The 22584-nt window shown below is 40.1% G+C and overlaps 1 protein-coding gene across 1 annotated transcript; it reads right to left on the reverse strand.

Annotated features, from left to right (window-relative positions):
* Window positions 1-4041: 4041 nt before the first annotated feature.
* Window positions 4042-22271, reverse strand: RNF125 (ring finger protein 125, E3 ubiquitin protein ligase). Its single transcript, XM_009885980.1, is given in 9 exon segments — window positions 4042-4134; window positions 5164-5269; window positions 7577-7716; window positions 8359-8387; window positions 8390-8445; window positions 9244-9248; window positions 9866-9948; window positions 12376-12533; window positions 22264-22271. Coding segments are annotated over 9 exon segments (678 nt in total).
* Between the last annotated feature and the right edge of the window lie 313 nt (window positions 22272-22584).

Consider the following 22584-nt stretch of genomic DNA (forward strand, 5'->3'; position numbering starts at 1 on the left):
CCCGGGCCCCGGCGCCGGCCCCCGGCCTAGGCCCTACCTCAGAGGAAAGCCTTTACGACCGCTCTGTGAGGAGAAATGCGTCCTTCACCTTCGTTTTCCCTGTTTCTTTGTGACTGCAGCTGCCTATAAGGTAGCTAGATGTTCAGAGGAGATCACTAGGTGGGGGAGACCTTCTGGTGGTTCACCAGTGCCTTGCAGCCTCCAGGCGTTTCAAAGCTATGGACACTTCTGACCGGTCCACCAGAGCTGCCTCTTGTGATAATGCCCACCCCACCGTCTGGGCTCGTGGTTGGGAGGGGAGAGAGGGAACTGCAGGAGACGAAGGTGAAGCTCAGGTCTCTCTTCAGGTGAGGATGGGGGGGTACTCGGCACTGGTGAGGCCCCACCTCGAATGCTGTGTTTGGTTTTGGGCCTCTCACTACAAGAAAGACGTTGAGGAGCTGGAGCGTGTCCAGAGAAGGGCAACGAAGCTGGTGAGGGGTCTGGAGAACAAGTCCTACCAGGAGCAGGTGAGGGAACTGGGGTTGTTTAGTCTGGAGAAAAGGAGGCTCAGGGGAGACCTTATGGCTTGCTACAACTACCTGAAAGGAGGTTGTAGAGAAGCGGGGATCGGTCTCTTCTCACTTGTACCAAGCTGTAGCACAAGAGGAAAAGGCCTCAAGTTGCACTGGGGGAGATTCAGAGTGGGTATTAGGAAAAAATTCTTCACCAAAAGAGTTATCAAACATGGGAACAGGCTGCCCAGAGAAGTAGTGGAATTGCCATCCCTGAAAGTATTTAAAAGAGGGGTAGACATAGTGTTTAGTGACATGGTTTAGTGGTGGTTTTGGCAGTGTTAGGTTGATGGTTGGACTTGATGATCTTAAAGGTCCCTTCCAACCTAGATGATTCTATGATTCTATTCTGTGAAGGATGCTGGCTCTGTTTTCTTATTCAGGATCTATCACCATTACTATTAGCTAAAAATGGTAGTATTCTCCTAAGCAGAAGCAGAGACAGCAAAGCAAAAGCCAATGACTGCCCTAAATACTTTCTTTTTAGGTCACATGGAGGCAAAACTTGAATGCCTCTAAGTACTGGGAGATCTGAAACACTGAAGGGAAGCACATTTGAAGCAATGGGTCCAATGTAGGAGCTAAGTCGTCTTGGCTGTGATATTTACTGCCCATGCTTCAGGTCGGGAGAAAATCCGGTAGAAGAGGCAGAACTTCTTAGGCAGGGATCTCCCTGGAGAGGACAGGCCTGGGATTTGAGGTGGTGTGGTAAGACCTCCTCTAGTAACTTTGGCTGTGCTAGCTCAGGAGGTTACTGCTCCCCTGTGCTCATCCCTGCTCAATTAAAGGCTGCTAAGGGTTAGCTGAGCTCTTCATAGGCTGGGGAAAAAAGCCTATTTAAAGTGATTAACTGATTATCTTCTTCCCTGAAATAAAGTAGGAAGCCAGGCTGGTAGATCTGAGTAGGCATGACGGGTAACAAGCGGCAGTTGGTGGCAGTAACCTCTTCAACGGTGCAAGTACAGCCAGAAGAAGACACAGAGCTACACCTTCAGTGGAGAACAGCCTGCAGAATACTTCTTGTGTGGTTTTGGGTGAGTTAGAACTGTACCACAGCTATATAGCCAGCTTCAGGTGTGCCCTGTCCGTGCAGTGACAGTACATTAAAATGAGGAATTACAGAAGCCTCAGTTCCGATGTTATCACGCTCTCACCTTGCGTTTCTCATTGTGAGAATGAGAAGGGAGCACAGCCTTCAGCCTTAGCACACAAGAGGCTGGCAGAGATGGGCCTCCAAGTCTTTTCAGGCTTCCTGTATGACTTCAGCAAAGCATGTCCTTATGCCTCAATTTTTCAATCTGTAAAAGGGGAGCAGTTTTGAATCACCGAATAAGGCTGCTGTGAAGTTAAATTAATTACTGCAGGTAAAGAGGGTTATGTCCTTTGAAGGCAGGTGTTAAACAAAAGCAAAGATTTATTACTAAAGGAACATGATAGGTCCATTTGAACTTTGTTCAGGAGACTGCAGTATTTTTCGATTAGTAGCTTTTGGCAGGGGGAGAAATTGCGCAGATGACCTCAGGGAAGTAAACTACAGGGAGGTGTGTGTGAAGGCATTCACGCTTTTGCTAACATTATTGTAAATCTTGATCCTTTAATAGAGCTGTGACCTTGGAGTTGACAACTAGTATGCCACAGAGCAATATATAGCATGGCACCAGCCTTGTAAATCTTATGTAGTTTTTGCGATTGACATAGACAACATGTAAAGTGAAATCAGGCAGCTGAAGTTTATGAAACACATTTATATGAAGGAAAGCATTTTAAATCAGACTTTTTAGATGAAATGAAACCAATGGCCCTGCCAACTTTTTATTCCTCGTGCTAAAATATGGTTGTGAAATGAAATCTTAACAGCGAAAACTTGTAGAACTGCTCATAAAATTTTGCCACTTGCAGGGGGCAACTGCCACTGAAGAGGTACAATTTAGATCGCCCTTGCACAGCTGTTGTACAACTTTGTACAACTACTTTTTGTACAACTATTATTTTGGTTGCTTTCTTGACAATGCTGCTGCAAGAACAGCACGTCTCCTTGCCAACATGAATAGGGCAGGGATTTGTTCTGTGGGAGAGGTTAAAGTTGGATGTAAGCAGACAGGGAAAGGGAGAAAGCCATATAACTTCAGGGGGAATCAGAAGGTGCCACGTGCAAGGGGAAGGACATACTTTGCTTTTCCCAGGTGTATCTGTATCACTACCGACAAAGAACACTTGCAGCCACAGACAAAAGTAAGGACAACACTCCTACAGTGGTAGCTTATTTCATACATATAAAAAGTTCTCCATACATTTTTTAGATGCACAGGAAGCCATAAATCAAATAACGTTTCCCCTATATTTCTGGCTACTTTGCTTTGGCAGACCAGATTTGATTATTTTTTTAATGGTTTTTGTTTTTTTTTTTTAGTTATTCAAATTCCCACAAATTACCCAAGTTCCTACAAATTCCACCCTTTGGAGCAGCATTGTCCATCTTTGTGACTGAGGAGTTTTCATTCCCAAAGAGAAAGGAAAGCAACTTTCCCAAGCACATGAAAATTTGAATATTTCTCTTCCCAAAAAGGAGGCACTTTCTGATTTCAAGGAAAACCAGTAAAGACCTAAACTATTGGGCGTTTCCTTGTTAACACGATACCATGTAATTAAAGCTGATTTAATCACTGTACATGCTTCTATGCATGAACATGAATTTTATTTTTTTACAAATCAACTGCATCTTTGAAAGATACTATGTTATAATGTACATGTAAAAAAAAAGTACATACTCTTTTTTTAACTTACATAGTAAGAATACAGTTAGTTAAAAGATGCTGTCAATCTCTTGAACAGGTTTCTATTTTTTTTATTATAAACATAAGATTCACTTCTTGCTATCCTTTCAAGATGGCTTTCACTTAGCAACTTTGCTAATTTTGAGTTGCATCTTGCACTGTAAATGGAGACTTATGTGCAGTCTTATGGGGTCAGTAATACTGTCCTTGATAGTAGGTAGTATGCCTGATACTGTTTTAAAGGGAGGGTTGTTCCAATTTGTTTGGTTGTGTAGCATCCGAAAAGCTGCTGTTTGTCATCTACCTCCAGCACTGCATTGTCAGCATCAATGTACACAACACTGGCCTGCTCCTGGAATGGAGCTGCAAACAAATAGGAGAGGCTGCTGTCACAGCCAGTGTTTCTGTGTACTGGACTAGCAGCGAGTTCAGGACCATTGTGTTTGAAATAGAGGAACTGACAATATTTTCTTCTATCCTTACAAAAAAAAAACAAAAAAAAAACCACAAAACATAACACATTTTTAAAATGAAACTGAAATTCAATTAATAAAAAAAGAATTTAGAAACAAAACAGTGCTTAAGGAAAAAAAAAAACCCACAACATTTCTAGGTCCATGCATGCTACTAACACTCCATTAATTGCAAAAGGCTAATTTTTAATAACCATGTTTACTTAAAGAACACGTTCTTCCACTCTTTTGCAGTAGTCCTTATGCATTGTTTGGATGATTCACGTGCACATATTCTAAGAACGACCCATCCAGAACTCTTTCAACAAGGACTTCTCCAATGCTGTTTATGTCCTGAAAGAAAAAAAAAAAGGATATTTTATTGACTATCAAGATAGTAATTAAAGTGTTAATAGATTTAATTTTGACTGCTTGGGTTACCAGTTAACAAAATACTGGTTTCAGTGGGTTTACATCCATATTTAAAGTTTACTTCGTAGTGGTAAACACTGCAACATAAAGCAAGAGAAATTATTATACAACTTGAAATAAAAGAGAATATCAAATGCAGAAACAGATTAATTCAGTGATTATGCAAAACCCAACCATGCTAATGCTATTTATTAAAGAGTCCAATTTGGTGATGCATGTTATATTACTATATATAGAAATAGATACTTAAGTCTTAGCTATACTTTATGAAGCTGTATATGTGTGAGCTATCATTAAAATGCTGTCATACATAGGCCTGTTTCTGCCATTTGCATGAATTATAGGTTCAAATTATTAAGATGCTTCTTCACCCCGCCCTCCTTTTGGACATCATTTTCTCTAGTGCTTTTGCCCATTAAAAAAAAAGTTGTATATCTTTCTTTTGGATTTTGTCTGGATGAGTATCAAACATAAATATAGGAAAGCACTGATATTCTTGGGAAATTCTGCTTGTTAATGCTTGTGCTGCATTTTCTATTTTACAGCCCACTCAGCAAACAGCTGCAGCACCTTTCGGAAGTGCAACTGTGTCATCTTAGGTGCTTACAGAATAAAAATGGGTTGTTGAAACAACTTTCATTTAAAGTACATAGGTTTTCATTTGAGGATCTCCAGATCAATTATAAACACGAGTTAGGTGCATAACACCTCTTAAGAAATGAGGTAATGGCATTCTTTTCCCTTGTCCCACCGTTAGACAGCAACAGAACTGAGGACAGAGGCAACTCTGAGTACCAGACTATGCTATTTCTGTACACAGCTGCCACGCTTCATGACTTCATGGTGCAGTTACCTGCTCGGTTCGTTTCATGATTTCTTGATTGTAAAAGGTGTGGAAGAAGATGCACATAAAGAAGTCAAGTCCAGTAGTTTGCAAATACCATTACTGACTATGTGATCTTCGTAATGGAGTGCATGTCTGAGTTGAAGATGCCTTATAAAATTTCTGCTGAAATAGCTTGGATCTCTCCCAGGTGTTAAACAACAAATTGGACAACATTATAAATAAATGGAAGGAAGTATCCAATTATCATGTTGGAGGTCTTGCAGAAGAAATATTATCAGTGCTTAAAAAACCAGAAATGTGAAATAAGTGGGTCTGTTATGGCCAAATGACATTCTCTGAGCAAGACAAATGCTGCTAGGCACAATGCACTGTCAGACCAGCTGTCAATTATGCTGATCTCTGATGCGTAATTTGTGTCTGTAGACATCCCAAGGACTGTCAAATTATATAGATCTGATTGTTAATATATTCCCTCGAACTAGCTACAAGAGAACTGTTACACAAAAGCATTTGTTTTATCCAATATAAAATTTGTCAGCCAAACAATTCATGTATCCATGTTTATCATTCAAATAATAAACTAATAAAAAATAATTTATTTGTTTATCTATATTTGTTATAAAGTGCTACAAGAAACATACAGATTTCTCCAGTCATCAATAACAAATTAATTCATCTGTGTGCTTACAACAGTAGTGCCTAGAACACTTCATCAAAGAAAAGCTGAATTACTTCCTGTGGGTTCTCTGTAATATAAAAGTTGCTGTTACTGCAACATTTATTTCTTCAAGCAGTATCATGAGAACACTGTGTGTATGCTAAAAAGATGATTATCATGGAATACACCATGTGTGAATATAGTATGTGTAGACTAAAACCAGCTTTATGACATGTTATGGTAATGAACATTACGATACAACATGCCAAAAAATCCCATGCCTTTCTTTGAACTAAATGTCTGATGGGTTTATTCTAAGTTTGAAATAAAAAGGTTGAAATAGCTGTGCCAAATCATTTTTTCAGGTACTCCTGAAGTCCTGAAACAGTTACTCCTAAGGTATTTCATAATTAAAGGGAAAAGTCAGCGTGTCAGTAGCAAACAACAAAGTGCATGTCTCAGCATGTTCCCGCCCTTTGCTTTGTATTAACGATGTGGTGTCTACCATTTATAAACCAACTATAACAGTTATGAAGCCAGTATAGAATCATAAAATGGTTTGGGTTGGAAGGGACCTCAAAGATCATCGAGTTCCAACCCGCCTGCCATAGGCAGGGACGCCTCCCACTAGACCAGGTTGCTCAAAGCCCCATCCAGCCTGGCCTTGAACACCTCCAGGGATGGGGCCTTCACAACTTCCCTGGGCAACCTGTTCCAGTGCCTCACCACCCTGAGAGTGAAAAATTTCTTCCTAATCTGTAATCTAAATCTACCCTCTTCCAGTTTGAAGCCATTCCCCTTCGTCCTATCACTACATGCCCTTGCAAAAAGTCCCTCCCCATCTTTCCTGTAGTCCCCCTTTAGGTACTGGAAGGCCACAATAAGGTCTCTCCAGAGCCTTTTTTTCTCCAGGCTGAACAACCACAACTCTCTCAGCCTGTCTTCATAGAAGAGGTGCTCCAGCCCTCTCAGCATCTCCATGGCCCTCCTGTGGACCCACTCCAACAGGTCCATGTCCTTCTTATGTTGGGGGCCCCAGAGCTGGACGCAGTACTCCAGGTGGGGTCTCATGAGAGCGGAGTAGAGGGGGAGAATCACCTCCCTTGACCTGCTGGCCACGCTTCTTTTGATGCAGCCCAGGATACGGTTGGCTTTCTGGGCTGCGAGCACACATTGCCAGCTCATGTTGGGCTTCTCATCCACCAACACCCCCAAGTCCTTCTCATCAGGGATGCTCTCAATCCATTCTCCACCCACTCCGTATTTGTTCTTGGGATTGCCCCAACCCGCGTGCAGGACCTTGCACTTGGCCTTGCTGAACTTCATGAGGTTTGCACAGGCCCATGACTGTGACTTAAAAGATGACATTTTCATTTCCCTGCTTATAATTTTTACATTATTTGTAGGCAAACATAGTTTTGAATATTGTTTTTTACATTAGGTTTCAAATAAGTGTGCAAAGGAAGCTGTATAATGCATATTACTCATGAGTCTCTCAGGATCAGCTTATATATGCAACTCTGAATTGAGCAAAGGATTTAATAATTTTCTAGGTTTTAAGGATTAATTCTGTCCTGCAACTACACAATACAGCCATTTATGAATTTGCCCTGAGTGAAAAAATAAGAGCTTATGGACTGATAGGTGTGATAAAAATTATTGACAATTTTTTCAGTTGACCAAAGTAAATAGAGTCTCATCTGAAAAATACAAAATTTGGCAAAATGTTATACATTAAAGCATTAACTCACATAAGCACAGTATACACTCTGAGTGAATGCTTCCTTTAATTTACTCGGAGCTGTGGCTCCACGATAACTTACTAATATGATCATGGTTAAAGTGGTGAAAAAACTAACCTGCGATGTAAAAGCGAATGGAGTGGGTTTCCCCCATCCGACCCGCTGCAGAAAACGGGAGCGTTGGTTGATTTGTCTACAAGTCCTTCAGTCTGTAACCCGTCTAGAACACCTCTTCTGCGAGATGTGAGAATCGGAGTCTAAAATGCCTCAGCAAATAACAATCAGGGAAATAAATTACGCTTGTCAAAATCCGAATCGACACCCTATGGACCTCCATCCTACAAACAGGGTCACAGTGAGACCTCACAGCCTCCGTGGACCTTCAGAATGAAGCCATTTATGTGAAGTTATCTTAACTTAAAAAAAAAATAATTAAAAACCCCACTATGACAGACTCCTATATAAGGCCACAGAAGCAGTTCTCAAATTGTAACCTCAAACCCCAGATGAGAATACACAGCAAATGCTGCACATAAATCTGAGTTAGGGCAGTAGAAATAGCACATGGGGGATTTAAAAGCAGGCAAGTCACTGAACCTAATAATGCTACTTGTCTTGGCTGTAAGTAACTGTTGTATCCATCATAAGACTTCCTACACTGTTTTCAGTGCTCCTGCCAGCGCTTACACTGATAGGAGTACTAGTATTTTAAATACTATGTGCATTCACGCTTGTCTGTGAGAAATGGGGAGAGGGAATGAATATAGGTGCATTTTTCCTCCACTGTCAAAACCAATTAATATATTTTCTCTTTGTTTACTATCTCCTATAAGTAATGCTTGCTAGAATTAATCAGTTTAACACATGAATTCAGTAAAATGTATACTTATGTACATTACCACTGCTCTCCTTTCCCATCTGTGGTGAGACAGTGGCCCAATAGCTCATCCTCATCTACTCCGCGCTGGCAATAAGGACAGGAATATCTGGGAATAAGAGGTAGTATATTGTTAATGGATGCAGATATAACAGACACATTTTTTAGTACTGCAAGCAGTAAAAGAAGTATTGATATTTCTTTGGCCAGATATCATTAGAACCTTCTTTTACCATAGCTAAAATGCAGCACAGGTGTATGACATATACCTGGGGGGGATGTATGCTAGCCTGGCAAAAGGTCAGCCTTGCTAATGCATGCTGTGAACACTGCACAGAACTGTGCCGGCATGTCAGGTTATTGATCCAGAAAAGCACTTTTAACATAACTGTGACCTTAGAGAAGAACAGATGAAAATACTGAACACTACAACCATGGACATTTGATAAAAGCCTCATTTAATTGCTGTGATACACTCGGAGCATATGCGTGACCAAACTACCAATTCTCAGGAGCCCTCATTAAGTATCGACACTTTCTCGCAGAGGATTCCTGCTTAGTTGTCAGCACAGAGTATGGTCTTTTTGCATGGTGGAGACACTGTTGTAGGGTTAGTGCAGTGCTTAAGTGCGTGTGTGCGTGTGGATGAAAGTTCAAGTTTTACTAACCATCAGAAGAACAGTAACTGGTAAGGAGATAGGTCTTCTAAGCAAGCAGCCTGAATAGTGTGTCATTTAGGAATTCAAATAACAAAGAGTATAGGGACTTTAAATTACATAAATCAAAAAAGCGTTTTAGTAATGATATCAAAATCGGTCCTAATTGTTAATGGATGAAACTAAAGCCCATTGAACCTCAAGACCTCACTTATTCTAGAATTGCTACATGCCTAATTGATTGCTCTAACAGGTCCTGCCCTCAAAGAGAATGAAAGAGACAATGAATTTGAACTTTTGACAAACAACGCACGTGTATTCTGTAAATATATATATATTCTATATATACTACAAGTGCATAAATAAGAAAAGCTGTCTGTCTTAATTCAAAAACTATTTCTGAAGAACAAATTATTAGAAGAGAGCCAATTACATTTAGATTATTATTAGTCTTATTCATTCTGGAAATAATCAACATTTTCAAGGAGCTTTATTTGAAAGTAAACACAATTTAAACATAATTCTCCCCCAAGAGAAACAGCAAAAACTGCTGACTTCTCAAAATACAATTGTTTCTACAAAACAGGACACGTGGACCTAAAGTCTATCAAAATCATACTAACTGCAAGTAAAATGTATTGTTTTGTAGTCATAGACAAAAAAATAATTAGTGTCCATTTTAAGTACTATTTGAGTATTATGATTTAAAAATATTAGTAAAGGATTCATGCTGAATTCTATGAAACAGAAATGAGTTCCAATAAAAAGAAAAACCCAGAGAATTCTTCTACCAGTTTGACTTTACTATGTTAGGATAACAAACTTGAAAGTGCTTTTACAAAGTCATCAACACTGAAGTCTACCTTATGCAACATCTCCAAGCTCCTGTACAGGTCCATATTTTTCTATATATTTTTCACAAGTTATTAAATGAGCTCTCATTTCACTCATTTCACCTAAGCAATAACAAGCAGCAGCTTGTTGTGTTTTATACCATGACACATTCCCACTAATACATCACTGAATATTTTCTAGTTCAAAGCCTGACCACAACACTGTGGCTATACCTAGGGGAGAATACACATCTCCATCGACTACTGGCTCAGTTCCTCAAGCATTTTGTTACTGGTTCAGTATTGCTCTAATACATTTTATAATAAAAACATTCAGCTTATAAGAGTAAAGTCAAGCTGATTGAGATAATTATTGGTTTGCAGTGATTTGGCTCTTAATATTTTAGAATGAAATTCGGGAGGCAAAAGGGAAGCATTTCTAGTTTTAGGGGGGGGACACCCTCCTCGTTCACACCTTGCTCCATTGTTAATGGTGAAAATCTAGATCAACTCTGTTAAAAACAAAAATATTCCAAAATGAGGGCCTGATTCTGACCTCAGTGAAGTCATCGCCAAAACTTTTTTATAGATTCATTAAGGATAACATTTGGATTTTATATTGCTCTTGCTACCGGCTGTCCTATTTCCTTTAACTCAGAACCTCCAAATAACAAGCCTGGTGAAGAACAATCATGAGGTATTTTCTATGACCAGAAAGAATATGAAATTATATGAAGTCACCGTGTTGAGATATTAAAATATCTGCACAGAAACAGTGCAGAGACATTAATTTACTTATAGGTTGTTCTATATTCTTTACCTTTAAACATTGATGACCAGTTCTGGTGAATCTTGGTGAAGAAATGCAGTATAACCCTGTCCCAGATGTCTGTGCCATGGCTCCACTACAAACGATCATCCTGACTGCAGATGCAGCAGAATGAAAATACTCAGGCTGCAGTCACTTAATTGCAATTTCCACTCTCTGAGTGGAAACTGCCGATGAAGTTAGGTTTATACCAACACAGCAATCCATGCACTGGTGTGACTGAAGCACTACAGGAGCATCTGCTGAGGGTAGTGTGCCAAATATCAGAAACAACATACAACGGTGTCTTGACGCTATAATGCTTTAAACACACTGTCTTTTTCAACATTTCTTAGTGGCCTCACTGATGGCTGTATGCAAAAAAATACAGACAACACTTTCTACAGCCGCAAGAAAGATTATAAACCCCTGCAGATATCCATACTTAGATGACTTATTGTGCTCTGCCACTGAACAGCAAAAAAGCAGTGCTCAGACTCTGCGAAGTACTGAAGCCATTCTAAGCCATACGTTGCTCAGCGCTTCTTAGCATACCTGCTACATTTGGGTTCCTTCTGCAAAAAATGATTTTAAAAAATATTGAAATTGGATTCAATGTTTAGCACCTGTCAATATCAAGGTGTTCATGCATTTCATTATTAGTTTTAAGCAAATCTTTCCCAGATAGAAAATCCATGAAAAAAAAAAAGGTAAAGAACCAATAGTGTTAACAGCAAATAAACTTTTTTGCTGTTCTTATGTTCTCTGTAACTCCCCACAACCCCGTAAATAGCAGTCTTACAGGAGTTGACACGGTTACTTGCTGGTTTACAGTTTATGGTGTTTTCACACTGCTGCTGACAGACAAGAAAGACTGAAGGGTATTGTTTTGCAGTTAACAAGACAAGGGAAATTATGAAAGCCAGATGAGGATCTGGTCAGAGAAAAAAATAAGCGTGAGTCAGATCTTAGCTGTACTATCTCCTTTCAGAAACCGACACAGGTATAAAGATATGAGGGGGGAAGAGGACTGAAGAGTGTTCATTATACAGAAAGAGGCACAGAATTAAATATTTACAAACATGGGAGAAAATACTTGGTTTTACACTCATTTTCAAGAAAACATGTATGAATTAAATCTTGGTTAAATGTTTTTCCTATTGATATATTCTCTGTCCTCCACCCCAAAGTCCTGTTAACCTTTTCCTCTGCACCTTGTTTCAATGAAACATGATTAACGTGTTCCAGTTAACAGTAGCATTTAAAACTTAATTTGCACGTGAGTAAGTGGTGTTTCAAAGGCTTTATTTTCATTTAAGGAAAAAGTCTCAGTTTAGGTAGCTTTACCCAAGGTGGGAGGGAGAGTTGGTTTGTTGTTTGTTTTTTTTTAAAAAAAGTCATGTATTTTCACAGATGCAGTTGTGGCCAGGATTTTTATAATTAGGGAATCCTAGTATTGGAAAAAAAGTGATATGTCCTTTCTCTGGCCAAAGCCAACAAAGCCAAGAAGATTCAGCTCACATAGGTTTAGGCTTGAGGTTAATATTTGCAATGGCACTGGTGGAGTGTTTTAGAGGTCTTTTAGATATGGAATGTGATAAATCACAAAAAATTATTCTTCTGTTATCACACTGGTCAAGTTTCTGTGTTTAGACATGGCCTTAAAAAGGTATCTTAATGGTGTTAGTTCTTGTGCATTGATACAGTTCTGGAATTATTTAGTAATTAGTGTTCAAAGTTGCAAACCTGTGTTTCAGTTTCTGTGCAATTTCAGTATGTGCTCTCCATTTTCTTGGCAATATCAGTAGCTGGAATTCTTTCAGAAGGAAGATAAGCACAGCTTTAAGGGCACATCGATGCATTATTCTTTAAACTTGCAGAAATACAGGAATGGCAGAATCTACACATAGAAAGAAACAAAACCAAATGTGATAATCCCACCAAAACATGCTTCAAATAATGCAGGGTATATAAAAAAAGAAATAAAATTTTGCACAACGTGAGATCCCCGGTGTAACATTGCTGGATATTTGTCCTTCTCAGGATATATATTGTTAAGAAGATTGTGGGTATTGTTCCTGCAGCACTACTTGCGTTAAGTAGAGCACTGAAAAAAGGCGAGCTGCGCATCCTGGTAGCAGTGAAACCTATGTGACCGTGAGGACTCATTTCAGAGCAAAAGTGAGGAACCTATCCTCTGCAGGCCAGGCAAAGCCTGCCAACCGTGATTTCACAACTTGCCATCACAGCAAAGATTATTTCTTCTTTCTAGTGTTGCTTACTGTAAGTCTTCCTAAGCTCATAAACAGAAGAATACTCCATGTTGCTCCTATGAGGGACAAGAATACAGGTTGTTAAGATAAGGGAATTTCTCCAATACATGATGAAGTCAGGAGAATTACATTCTGAGGTTTTAGGCAGCAATCGGCTGTTGTGCGGGGTGTGTGGTCTGCTGACCTCACCATCACAGGGTTTAGATGGGGTAAAGGCATACCTACCTCTGGGAGGGTCTTAGTGACTTCACTTCTCTGGTTTTAGGAATAAAACCAGATTGGATTAGTGGTTACTGCAGCTGCTTTTGAAAGCTTTTTGTCAATTATGGATATGACAGATAAGCTTTGCTGAATCTGCCTGTAGAGATTTAAAACTGCCCTTCCTATCTGAGCAACACTGCAAAGCCCCAGTGCTAATGGGACAGGAGACTGCTGTTCTTTGCATTAGATTATTGCTCCCCATCACCTCGAGATAGGCATCTGAAGGGTCTAGAGTAGAGTGACAGCCTGGGGCCACAAGGAAGGACAAAAAGAAAGGATGCATGCTGACTCCCAGCCCCTCTGGCTTTGAAGGACATGCTGCCCCAGACTGCAACCTGCAGTGAGCGCATCACTGGGCCTGGGAGAGCGTGCAGACAGCAGGCACATAAGGGCGAGGAGGTGGCAAAAGTCCTGGCACCTCTATGATAAATTTGCACTTGTGCCCCTCTGTGAGGTGCCACAGCCCTGCAGCAGAAGCAGCAGGAACAAACTTTGGTCTGCAGCTATGAATGCAAAATTTCACTTGAATTAACTGCTTGACTTTGCACCAAAACAGGTAAGGAGCAGGAACATCTTCCTTTTTGCCAGTTCTGCTTGGAGATTTAAATGCAGTAGCTTCCAGAAGAAATGTACCTAAAACCATAAATTATCGTTGTCCTGATGAGCGGGTCACTCAAACCAGCTAGTACTGGTGGTCACGCTGTGCCAATTTAGGATGTTGCCACTCGCACCCTCCTGTTGGATCATAGAATCATTTAGGTTGGAAAACACCTTTAAGATCGTCGAGTCCAACCATAAACTAAAGGTTACCCACCTTTCCTTCTGTCTGCACTCCCAACCCTCCAGCCCAGCAGAAGGTATCATGTGCTTATCTCTCATAGTCAGATTGGCACTTTAGTGCAAATCCACCCACTTTTGCAGTTGCTAAAATGGTAACCTTTGCACTAGAGCTGCTAAGTCACGAATCCACATTGCCCCCACCAGCTCTGCTGTGTAGACAGCAATTCCAGCAGAGGAGTGGAGTTGGAAGCTGAGGTAAAACCTTCTTAAGCCACTGTAAAACAACTTGCCAAGCTTGCCAGAGCACTCTGCAACAGCATTTCTAACATACTTAACAGCCTGTGATCGATCTATGAGAGGATTGCAGATGCAATCTCTTCTTTGGAAGTTTTCTTCATATATAGCTCCACGGAGCCACATAAAACACAATCAAAGCCTAAGTCAGACAGAAGGTGGTATTTTGCAGTTACTTCACAGAAGTATAAATGATTACACAGAGTACAGCCAAGACCCAACACGCTCCCTGTCCAAGGATAAACTCTGAATTGTTACACAGGGCTTGCCCTCAGGCAGGCTTTAACTTAGATTGTTCCCGTACTTTAGACAGGGTTGTAAAGGTTTCTTTGTTTCCCTGAGGAACAGAAGAGTCTTCTATAAATAACCCTGTACAAGGTTCACACGTGCTGTCTGAGAGCTTTCCCCTTTTAATGTCACAAAATATAAAATCAGATTACCCTTTGCCAGTTTGTCCGCCTCCCCGCTAAAACTGCCAGTAGCCAGAAAAAAAAGGGTAATATAAAGGATATAAAGATTGGCGAAGAGCAACTACGCCAATGCATTATGCACAAATAGTCCGTCGCTATTAGTCAGTGATTTATTCTATTGATTATAAAAACAATTTGCAAGAATGTCAGGTTCAATAGCAAAAGTCCCTCCACCCTTAATCCAATTTATCACTGTACTTTATTTGCTCAGTCTGTACCTAAACAGGTAAAACAAATAAAAAGAACCTGAAACAGTTCAGGTAGATGAAATAAAACCTCAGCATCTCAGGATACTGACCCTGAACATTGCTAAAGCCCTACTTTCCCACCCCTTTCATTTAGCCTCCAAATATTTGCCTCAAGGCCCTAGTCAGAGGCTGCATAACACTTCTCAAATCCAACAAAAGCTAATATATTAGTTCTTGAGTATACTGAGGGTGCGGTAAACAGTTGCAATTTTTGGATGTACATACATATGTATGTCTCAGCTCAGGAGCACATCATTTTCCATGATCTGTGACCTGGAATAAATAATAAAATCAAACCTCGCCAGGTGAATAGCAGAAAAGACGCAGTTATTTTGCTGGATTTCTGTTGAGAAGGAATTCTGCAAGTTGCCTACAGTTTCTAAGGCCAACAAGTTGTCCTGGAAACTACAAATGGGCTCAGAAACATGCTAAGAAGCCTTTTATCCTTTTTCTTTTTCTTTCTTTCTTTCTTTCTTTCTTTCTTTCTTTCTTTCTTCTCTCTTTTTTCCCTTTCTCTCTTTCTCTCTTTCTCTCTTTCTTTTTTTTTAATTTTTTCTCAGCTGTGGACAGCAATGGCCCACAGGCATTGTGCCGGCACCATGGATCGTCAGCTCCCACTGTCAAAGAAAATAGGGAAAGGCGTGATGGCTAAAATGATACACAGTTACAATAGCTATTTGGGAGAAATTTCTTTTTGCTCTCTCTATTTGTAAAGGTGATAAAGGACCTTGATTCTGTGTTCTACCTGTTTTCAGCCCCTTACTTTTTCACCCAGTACTCTGATGATAGCTGTGATGGGGATGTCTGTGGCAAATAACAACATGGAGCAATGGAACAGAAGACACGAGGCATGTCCTTGTGTTGGCAATGAGCACAAACGCAGTTTAATTTTAATAGAAGTTAAGGTGCCCAAGGACTGCTGAGCTGTGGAAACAAAGCTGTGATTTTTCTTGACATGGTCTCTCATGTCATGCATCCCCATGCAAGGAGCTTCGCTGCCCACAGTGGAAATGACTACCGAAACCAAGGGAGAATCCTGGAAGGAGTTGAACATGTACAAATATCACATGGTGGCCTTAATGCAGCTGTCAAAGCAACCTACCAAAGCAACTGTTGGGTTATTTTTCCCTGTGATGAATAAAAATAAAAGCAGATTCCTTCTAGGTGTCCCCAAGTATGTGAACACCTGAAGAGCAAAGGTAGTATTCCCACTTATTTCTATAACTACTGGAAACATTATGATACATTTAGTAATGCACATAAGTGAATTGGGATCTGTCTCTCTTTTTCTCACTTGGCTAGAAGTTGCATCTGCTCTATTAGGTATAGTTGGGACAGGTTTCAATATCTTTTGGGCACTGTATTTTTTATTATGGCAGATTATTACTTTTTTCTTTAATATTGAGGACATTTGAATATAGAATCAGAAAAACTAATATCTGGGCATGTCTCAATATATGTATATATTTTCCAGTATCCAACGTATTTTCTGTAACTTAATATTTTTACAGAAGCAAAGTCAAGTATGACCCACTTTTGAGTAAGAAATAAAAAGGGAAATGCAGTAGATTTGGCAGCTCCAAGATGAAAGCATCAGCAAGTTTGGTATCTTTCAGTTTGCATCTGGGCTGCAGTAAAACTAGTAATCTCCTGTCAAAGTGATTTTCTTGGAAATTTCCATCACAGATGTGGTTTTGGAGGAAGATATCGCCATTTTCTGGGCCCAAACTCTTCAGTGATGATTATCTCATATAAACAGCTTTTACAGTCATGTTATTAACTTGCCAAATCAAATATGTAATGACAGCAGGACAGCAATATTTCCTGTGCTTACTATTTACTCGTATGCTACCCCGCTGATGAATAATAAAAGCAGATCTAAGAAGAGTTATATCTCTAACCACAAAAATCAGGACAGCAGTACACATTGTTATAGAAACTGCAACAAAGCATGTTCCAGCATATGTGAAATCTTGTCAGTCAGAATCAAGTCAACGAACTTCCTCCCTCAGTTACTGGTTTTCTTTAGTATCAAATAAATTGCGAGGAAAATAGTAATACCAAGCCACTGGCTGAACTCTAATTTTGCCTATTGCTGTTTTACATTTGGTGTCACTCGGTTAAGATTTAGAGCTCAGTTACACCCAAATTTTATTTCTTTGCATATCATTGCATTAATAATATAATGTGATAAAATGTCATTAACCACTGTAAGATAATTAAGTGCAAAGATTCTGGTAAATCACACACTGATTTAGAATCTGACAATGTAAGTATGAATAATGTATCGAAAACATTAAATCATGAAATATAAAAATAAAATGCTTTTTAAAAAAGCATTAAAAAAATCAAATAAGCCCTTAAGTGCCTGTCAATAATATGTGAAAATAAAAACGGCATTGTCATCATTGACATATGGGGAATGGAAGTCTCATGAAGACAGGGGTAAAACTGCATTAGAAATTTTAGGAATTACTGGCGATAATTTTCCAGTCCCAAGTAGGTGGCATACAGACAGACCTGAGCATGGTGGGAAGGGCTAGAATGAGCACAAGGCTGGAAGCTTGTGGTGGCGTGAAGATCAGTGCTCACAACCAATTACGTCAAATAAGGACAGACAGAGCACAGGCTCAGCCAAGATCTGTTACATGCGCACGTCTTTGTGGCTGAGTAGGCATTTACAGATGTGTATGTATTTACTTAGATACACACATACAGATAAATTGTCTCCATCTGCTCGATTAGTTTCCTAGAAAAAAAAAAATTAGTTAAAAAATAAGAAAATCTGAGAACATATTAGAGGAGAAACTTAACAATATTAATGAAAATTAGGGTGTGTACCAGAAGACTTCATTACATGGTAAGTGTTTCACAATATTTTAAATATTTAAATGCACAATTTTATTAAAACCTCTTTCTGGAAAAGGAAGGAAAGACAATAGTTAGAAGTAGACAGCAATCGCAAATATGTCAATAAAAACAACTAAATGAAGCCAAAGAAAAGTCAAGCCTAGTGAAACTAGTGACAATAGAAGGAAATGTAAAGTATAAACAAAAGAAGGTAAAACAACAGCTAAGGCTCAGTACTAGATTGATAGGAGAGTGCTAATGGTGCAAAGAAATGTTCAACAGTTATCTGCAGTATTTGGGGAGGAGCAAAAGGATGTATTTCTATCTGATTAGGGCATTGGATAATTTTCCAGCCCACAATGACAATGTAAGTATTAAACAACATTAATTAGGAATAAATATTCTAAAAGGAAGGCAGAGAGAACTTTCACCAAATAATCCTAGAAGAATTGGCGGATAAGCTTTCCATCTTGCTGTTAATTATTATTAATAATTTTTGAGCATACAATGGAAGTCCTCCAATGCTGGACTCAAATGACATGGTTGAACTCATCAGTTATAAAATGTAAAAGATTAAGTTCAGTCAATAAAAGCATATTGATGCTCACTTACGTGGTTTTGGAAATAAGACTTGGCAAGCTGAACTCAGGCTGTAGTCTGATGAACTTTACAAATATAATTGTGTTTTGTAACTGTACTGATGTAATATACTTCTGCAGGGTATTTAACTTCGTCTTTTATGGCCTTCAAACTGAAATAAATTAACATTACATAATATGAATAAGATACACAGGAAATAAGAAATGCTGTATGATAGATCTTACAAAGTAGCATCAAAAACATACATACCTGACCTTAGGTAATATTTTTATGAATAATCTGGAAACAAATATAAAACCATCAAGCGACTGTATTTGCAGATGCCAAAAGCACAGATGAAGTAATAAATCACGATGGCAACAGACATCGCACAGTGCGATCTGGATTCCAGGGTAAATTGGATCCGCTCAAAGAAAGTGAATCCTAAAAAAAGTCGAGTGCAATCTCATATATCTAGGGGAAAACAAAAGTGTACTGTACTTCTGGAAGAGTAACTAGTGGCTGAACACAACCTAGCAGCAGGGTAGAGAAGCAGCATGTGCTTCCCTGGTAGCACCGCTAGCAATGAAGGCAGATGACTTCTGATGGGGATAACAACAGTAGAAGTTGAAAATGAGGATATTTATTGCATTAGATTCACTGCTCTAAGTGCCGAAAAAGTGAAGGAACCTCTGCTTAGTGCGACTCGCCTAAAAATTTTTTTTCTTAATCAGGAGGTAGAATTAAACCCTTCAGCCAAGTTGTTGTTTATCTGAGTGCTGTGCACTTTTTACTCAGTTTTGAAAGAAATAGCTGCAGTACACCACTGTTCAAGTAGGGCAAAATTGGGCATTTATTGATTCACATCAGACAGCTTTTGATACTCAGACATAAAATTTCAGTGTCTATTTTTGAGGGCTTTGAGCATCGTTCAAGTATTCTGGAGAATCACCAAACTCTAAGGGGCTTGTTAACTCTGGAGTGATAGTGATGCTCATTCATGAGTTTTTAGACTGATTCCCCAAAGAGGTTAAATAATATCATCATCTTCCCTGTGTACATATAAATCTGTCTGGCAGCGCCTGCCCTTGCTAGAGCCTCCACCCAACGACAGAGCTGCTCTGTCGAGACTTGAGCCTTCTCCAGTTCCTCACCCCAAAACTCTCCCAGGCCCCTCTGTGAGCACTGGGCTGCTGTGGCTGCTCCAAATGCCTGTGCAGAGCCTCCCCGGCACCCACTGCTGAGGCAGCCGTGGGGGCTCAGGGATCAGGCGTCCTCACCCAGAACTCCCCATGGGGAACCTGTCTTCGGGCTGGTCATTGAGGCAGGCCCAAGGAAAGAGAGAAAGATACCGTGTGAGAAGGCTGTAGCAGGCAGTAGCTCGAAGAGGGTGAGCTCACCCTGCTAGCTGGTTTTATTAGCTCTGCTGACAACACCAAGGGCTACCAAAGCACTGATATTTACAGAACACAGTCTCCGTTGAAGGGATACGAGCCTAACCTTGAGAGAGAAGAGCTTGGAACATCGCAACGTGATAAAACACTAAATAGTTTCCCCTCTTAGGCCCTTAATGTGGCTTCACCATCCCTTCAATCAAGGCATAGCATACTTCAGATAACCCGTGCCCACAGATAATCTGCCCAAAATTGCATTAAGGAGATGGGGACAATCGAAAGGGATGAGACACAGGGCGATGGTTCCCGAGCAGAGGCTCTGGGATACATTTCCCCCAGTGTAACCTGAGCATGAGTATAACAAACACTGCTGCACAGAGCGTGTCCCCACCCACGCGTCAGCCATGGGTTTACAATTGAAAATACGTGTTGAAGCACAACAACAGATGTTTGTTGACTGCCCTAAAATGAGCACACCGAGCTGCCCTTCCTCCTTGTTCCCTTGTCCTAATTAAAAATGCTAAGATTGTCCAGGATTTCCTCGTATGAGTTTCCTGTCATTTATGCAAGTCAAAAAGAGGCAAATATTTCCCATTCCCAAAAGGGAGACAGTAGAGCACGCACGTATGTCAGGCAGCAGGGCTGTTGCCTTGAAATGTGAATTTGAATTTCACTAAGTGTCCTTACCTGATGACCCTTCATCTATTTACCTGATTTTAATGAAACTATTATATGAGAGAGTAATCTCTGACAGTGATATTATTCGGTATAGCTTTCCGAAACCTTGATGCCTTTAACCTTTCTTAGAGTGAGTCATAAAATTAAGTAACTGGGTAAGGTCAATTGAAGTAGACGCATGCTGCCTGGTAACAGCATGTGTTACCATGAAGCTGGTTTTATAAAATCATGGTGTAATCTCTAACTTCTGCTTGTACATTGAGGAGCTACAGAGTTCCCCCAGGAAAAACCCTTGTGAATTCAGCTAAAAAGATAAGCCATATAAGCACAGATATTTTTGTTAGCATTTTAAGAGAAGGTTCAAAATCTTTTTGTTAATTTATGAAATTAGTTAGCTTCCATGCTTCTTTCATGGAAATTTCTTTACCTGAAATTTATTTTTTGTTATCAACATATAGGAAAATAATCTATTTAAACCCAAATAACTTTAAATCCTTCCTTTGGTATTTTGATTTCCCTCAGTTCCTCATATCCGCCTCCAGCTCCCACCCTACCTTGCAGCTGTGGCTTCCACAGACTCACCCACCTTCCTACCTCAGCCACAAGGGCCTGCCTGCCTGCTCATCCTTCACTATTGCTCTGTCCTCTTCATACAACTGAGATTTGGGTCCAGTGCTTTTTCCTTGCAGTATTGCCCTTCCAGGTCCAACTCTGTACACCGGTGTGTTTTTTTCCCCCAGTGTTTCTTTGCAAGCTAGTAACTCATGTCTGCTGGCTTAGCTTCCTAGACTTCTCTCTTGCTTTTTCATGTATTATTGCCTGGCCAGTAGCACTCACTGCTTTCCTGATCAATTTGAAGTAGAAATTATTTGTAAGGAGTAAATTGTTTGGGGTATTTTTTTGTTTGTTTGGTTTGGTTTTTTTCTTCATGTGAGAATGCATGCTTGACTGAACGTTCAATCTTCTGTGTACCTACACCACATTTTCCCCTGAAGAAACTTCCCCAGGAAAGGGACCGACAGGCCTGAGTCAGTGGCTAGCTGAGGTATCAAGACAGATCGCTCCACCAGGCTGGGCTTTTGGAAAGTGAACTAGAGAGAAAATAGGCCCAGGGGCAGCATGAGCAGGAGGGAAAGGGGAAGCGAGCTATCACAAAGCCTTTAAATTATTTAAGAAGGGTGTAACCACACCGACCACACTCAGATTAGTGGCACTGCACCTCTTTGCCAGTCTCAGCTGAGAAGGCACTGCACCTCTTTGCCATGGTTTACATTGGAATTAGGAAAAATTTCTTCACTGAAAGGGTTATCAAACATTGGAACAGGCTGCCCAGGGAAGTGGTGGAATCGCCATCTCTGGAGGTATGACGGGTAGACGTAGTGCTTAGAGACATGGTTTAGCGGTGGTTTTTGGCAGTGTTAGGTTGATGGTTCGACTCGATGATCTTAAAGGTCCCTCCCAACCTAGACGATTCTATGATTCTAAGTATAGTAGGTCTAGATTTAACAGGTAATTTCTGTTCCTCAAGAAATAACCTCATTAATTATTTTCACCTTAAACTGGAACAGAAGTTGAAATTTTGAAATCTCCCACCAACTGGCATTTTGGGGGGAGAAAAAAACTTGGTCTGAAGTCAGCTGGAATGTTTCATTTTAAAAAAGCTTCTGTTTTGACTTGGCAATGTCATGCTTTTGCTGTGTAATTTATGCTGTAATGTGAAATACCTTTCTGAATTAAATGAAATTACTAAAGGTAAAAATTTAAGCAGGCTGCTTGGAAGTGGTTGGAAAGTTTGGACCTTACCTTGCCATGGCTGGTACAGGACACAAGACGTGGAAGAAAAAGAGATTATATGCTGTGGTCATGGCTTTCCAGTCTGGGAGTCAGCACTGTCAGACTCAACCTAACACACTCCTTTTCAGCTTGTGGACTGGACTCCCATTAGCAGCTTGAGTGCAGGAGCTGTGCCCATGGAAAGCATTTTCTAGTTCAGTTACACCTAAACCTATTCCTTCAAATGAACCCAAAGTGCAGTGGTCAAGCGTGCTTCTCATCCAAACCAAAATAGTGCCAAGGTAATATCCTGTGTATGGCCCCTGCAGGTCCAGTTCATGCCATCTAAGA

This window comes from Charadrius vociferus, unplaced genomic scaffold (assembly GCF_000708025.1).
Source record: "Charadrius vociferus isolate BGI_N301 unplaced genomic scaffold, ASM70802v2 scaffold75, whole genome shotgun sequence".
NCBI classification, from domain to species: Eukaryota; Metazoa; Chordata; class Aves; order Charadriiformes; family Charadriidae; genus Charadrius; species Charadrius vociferus.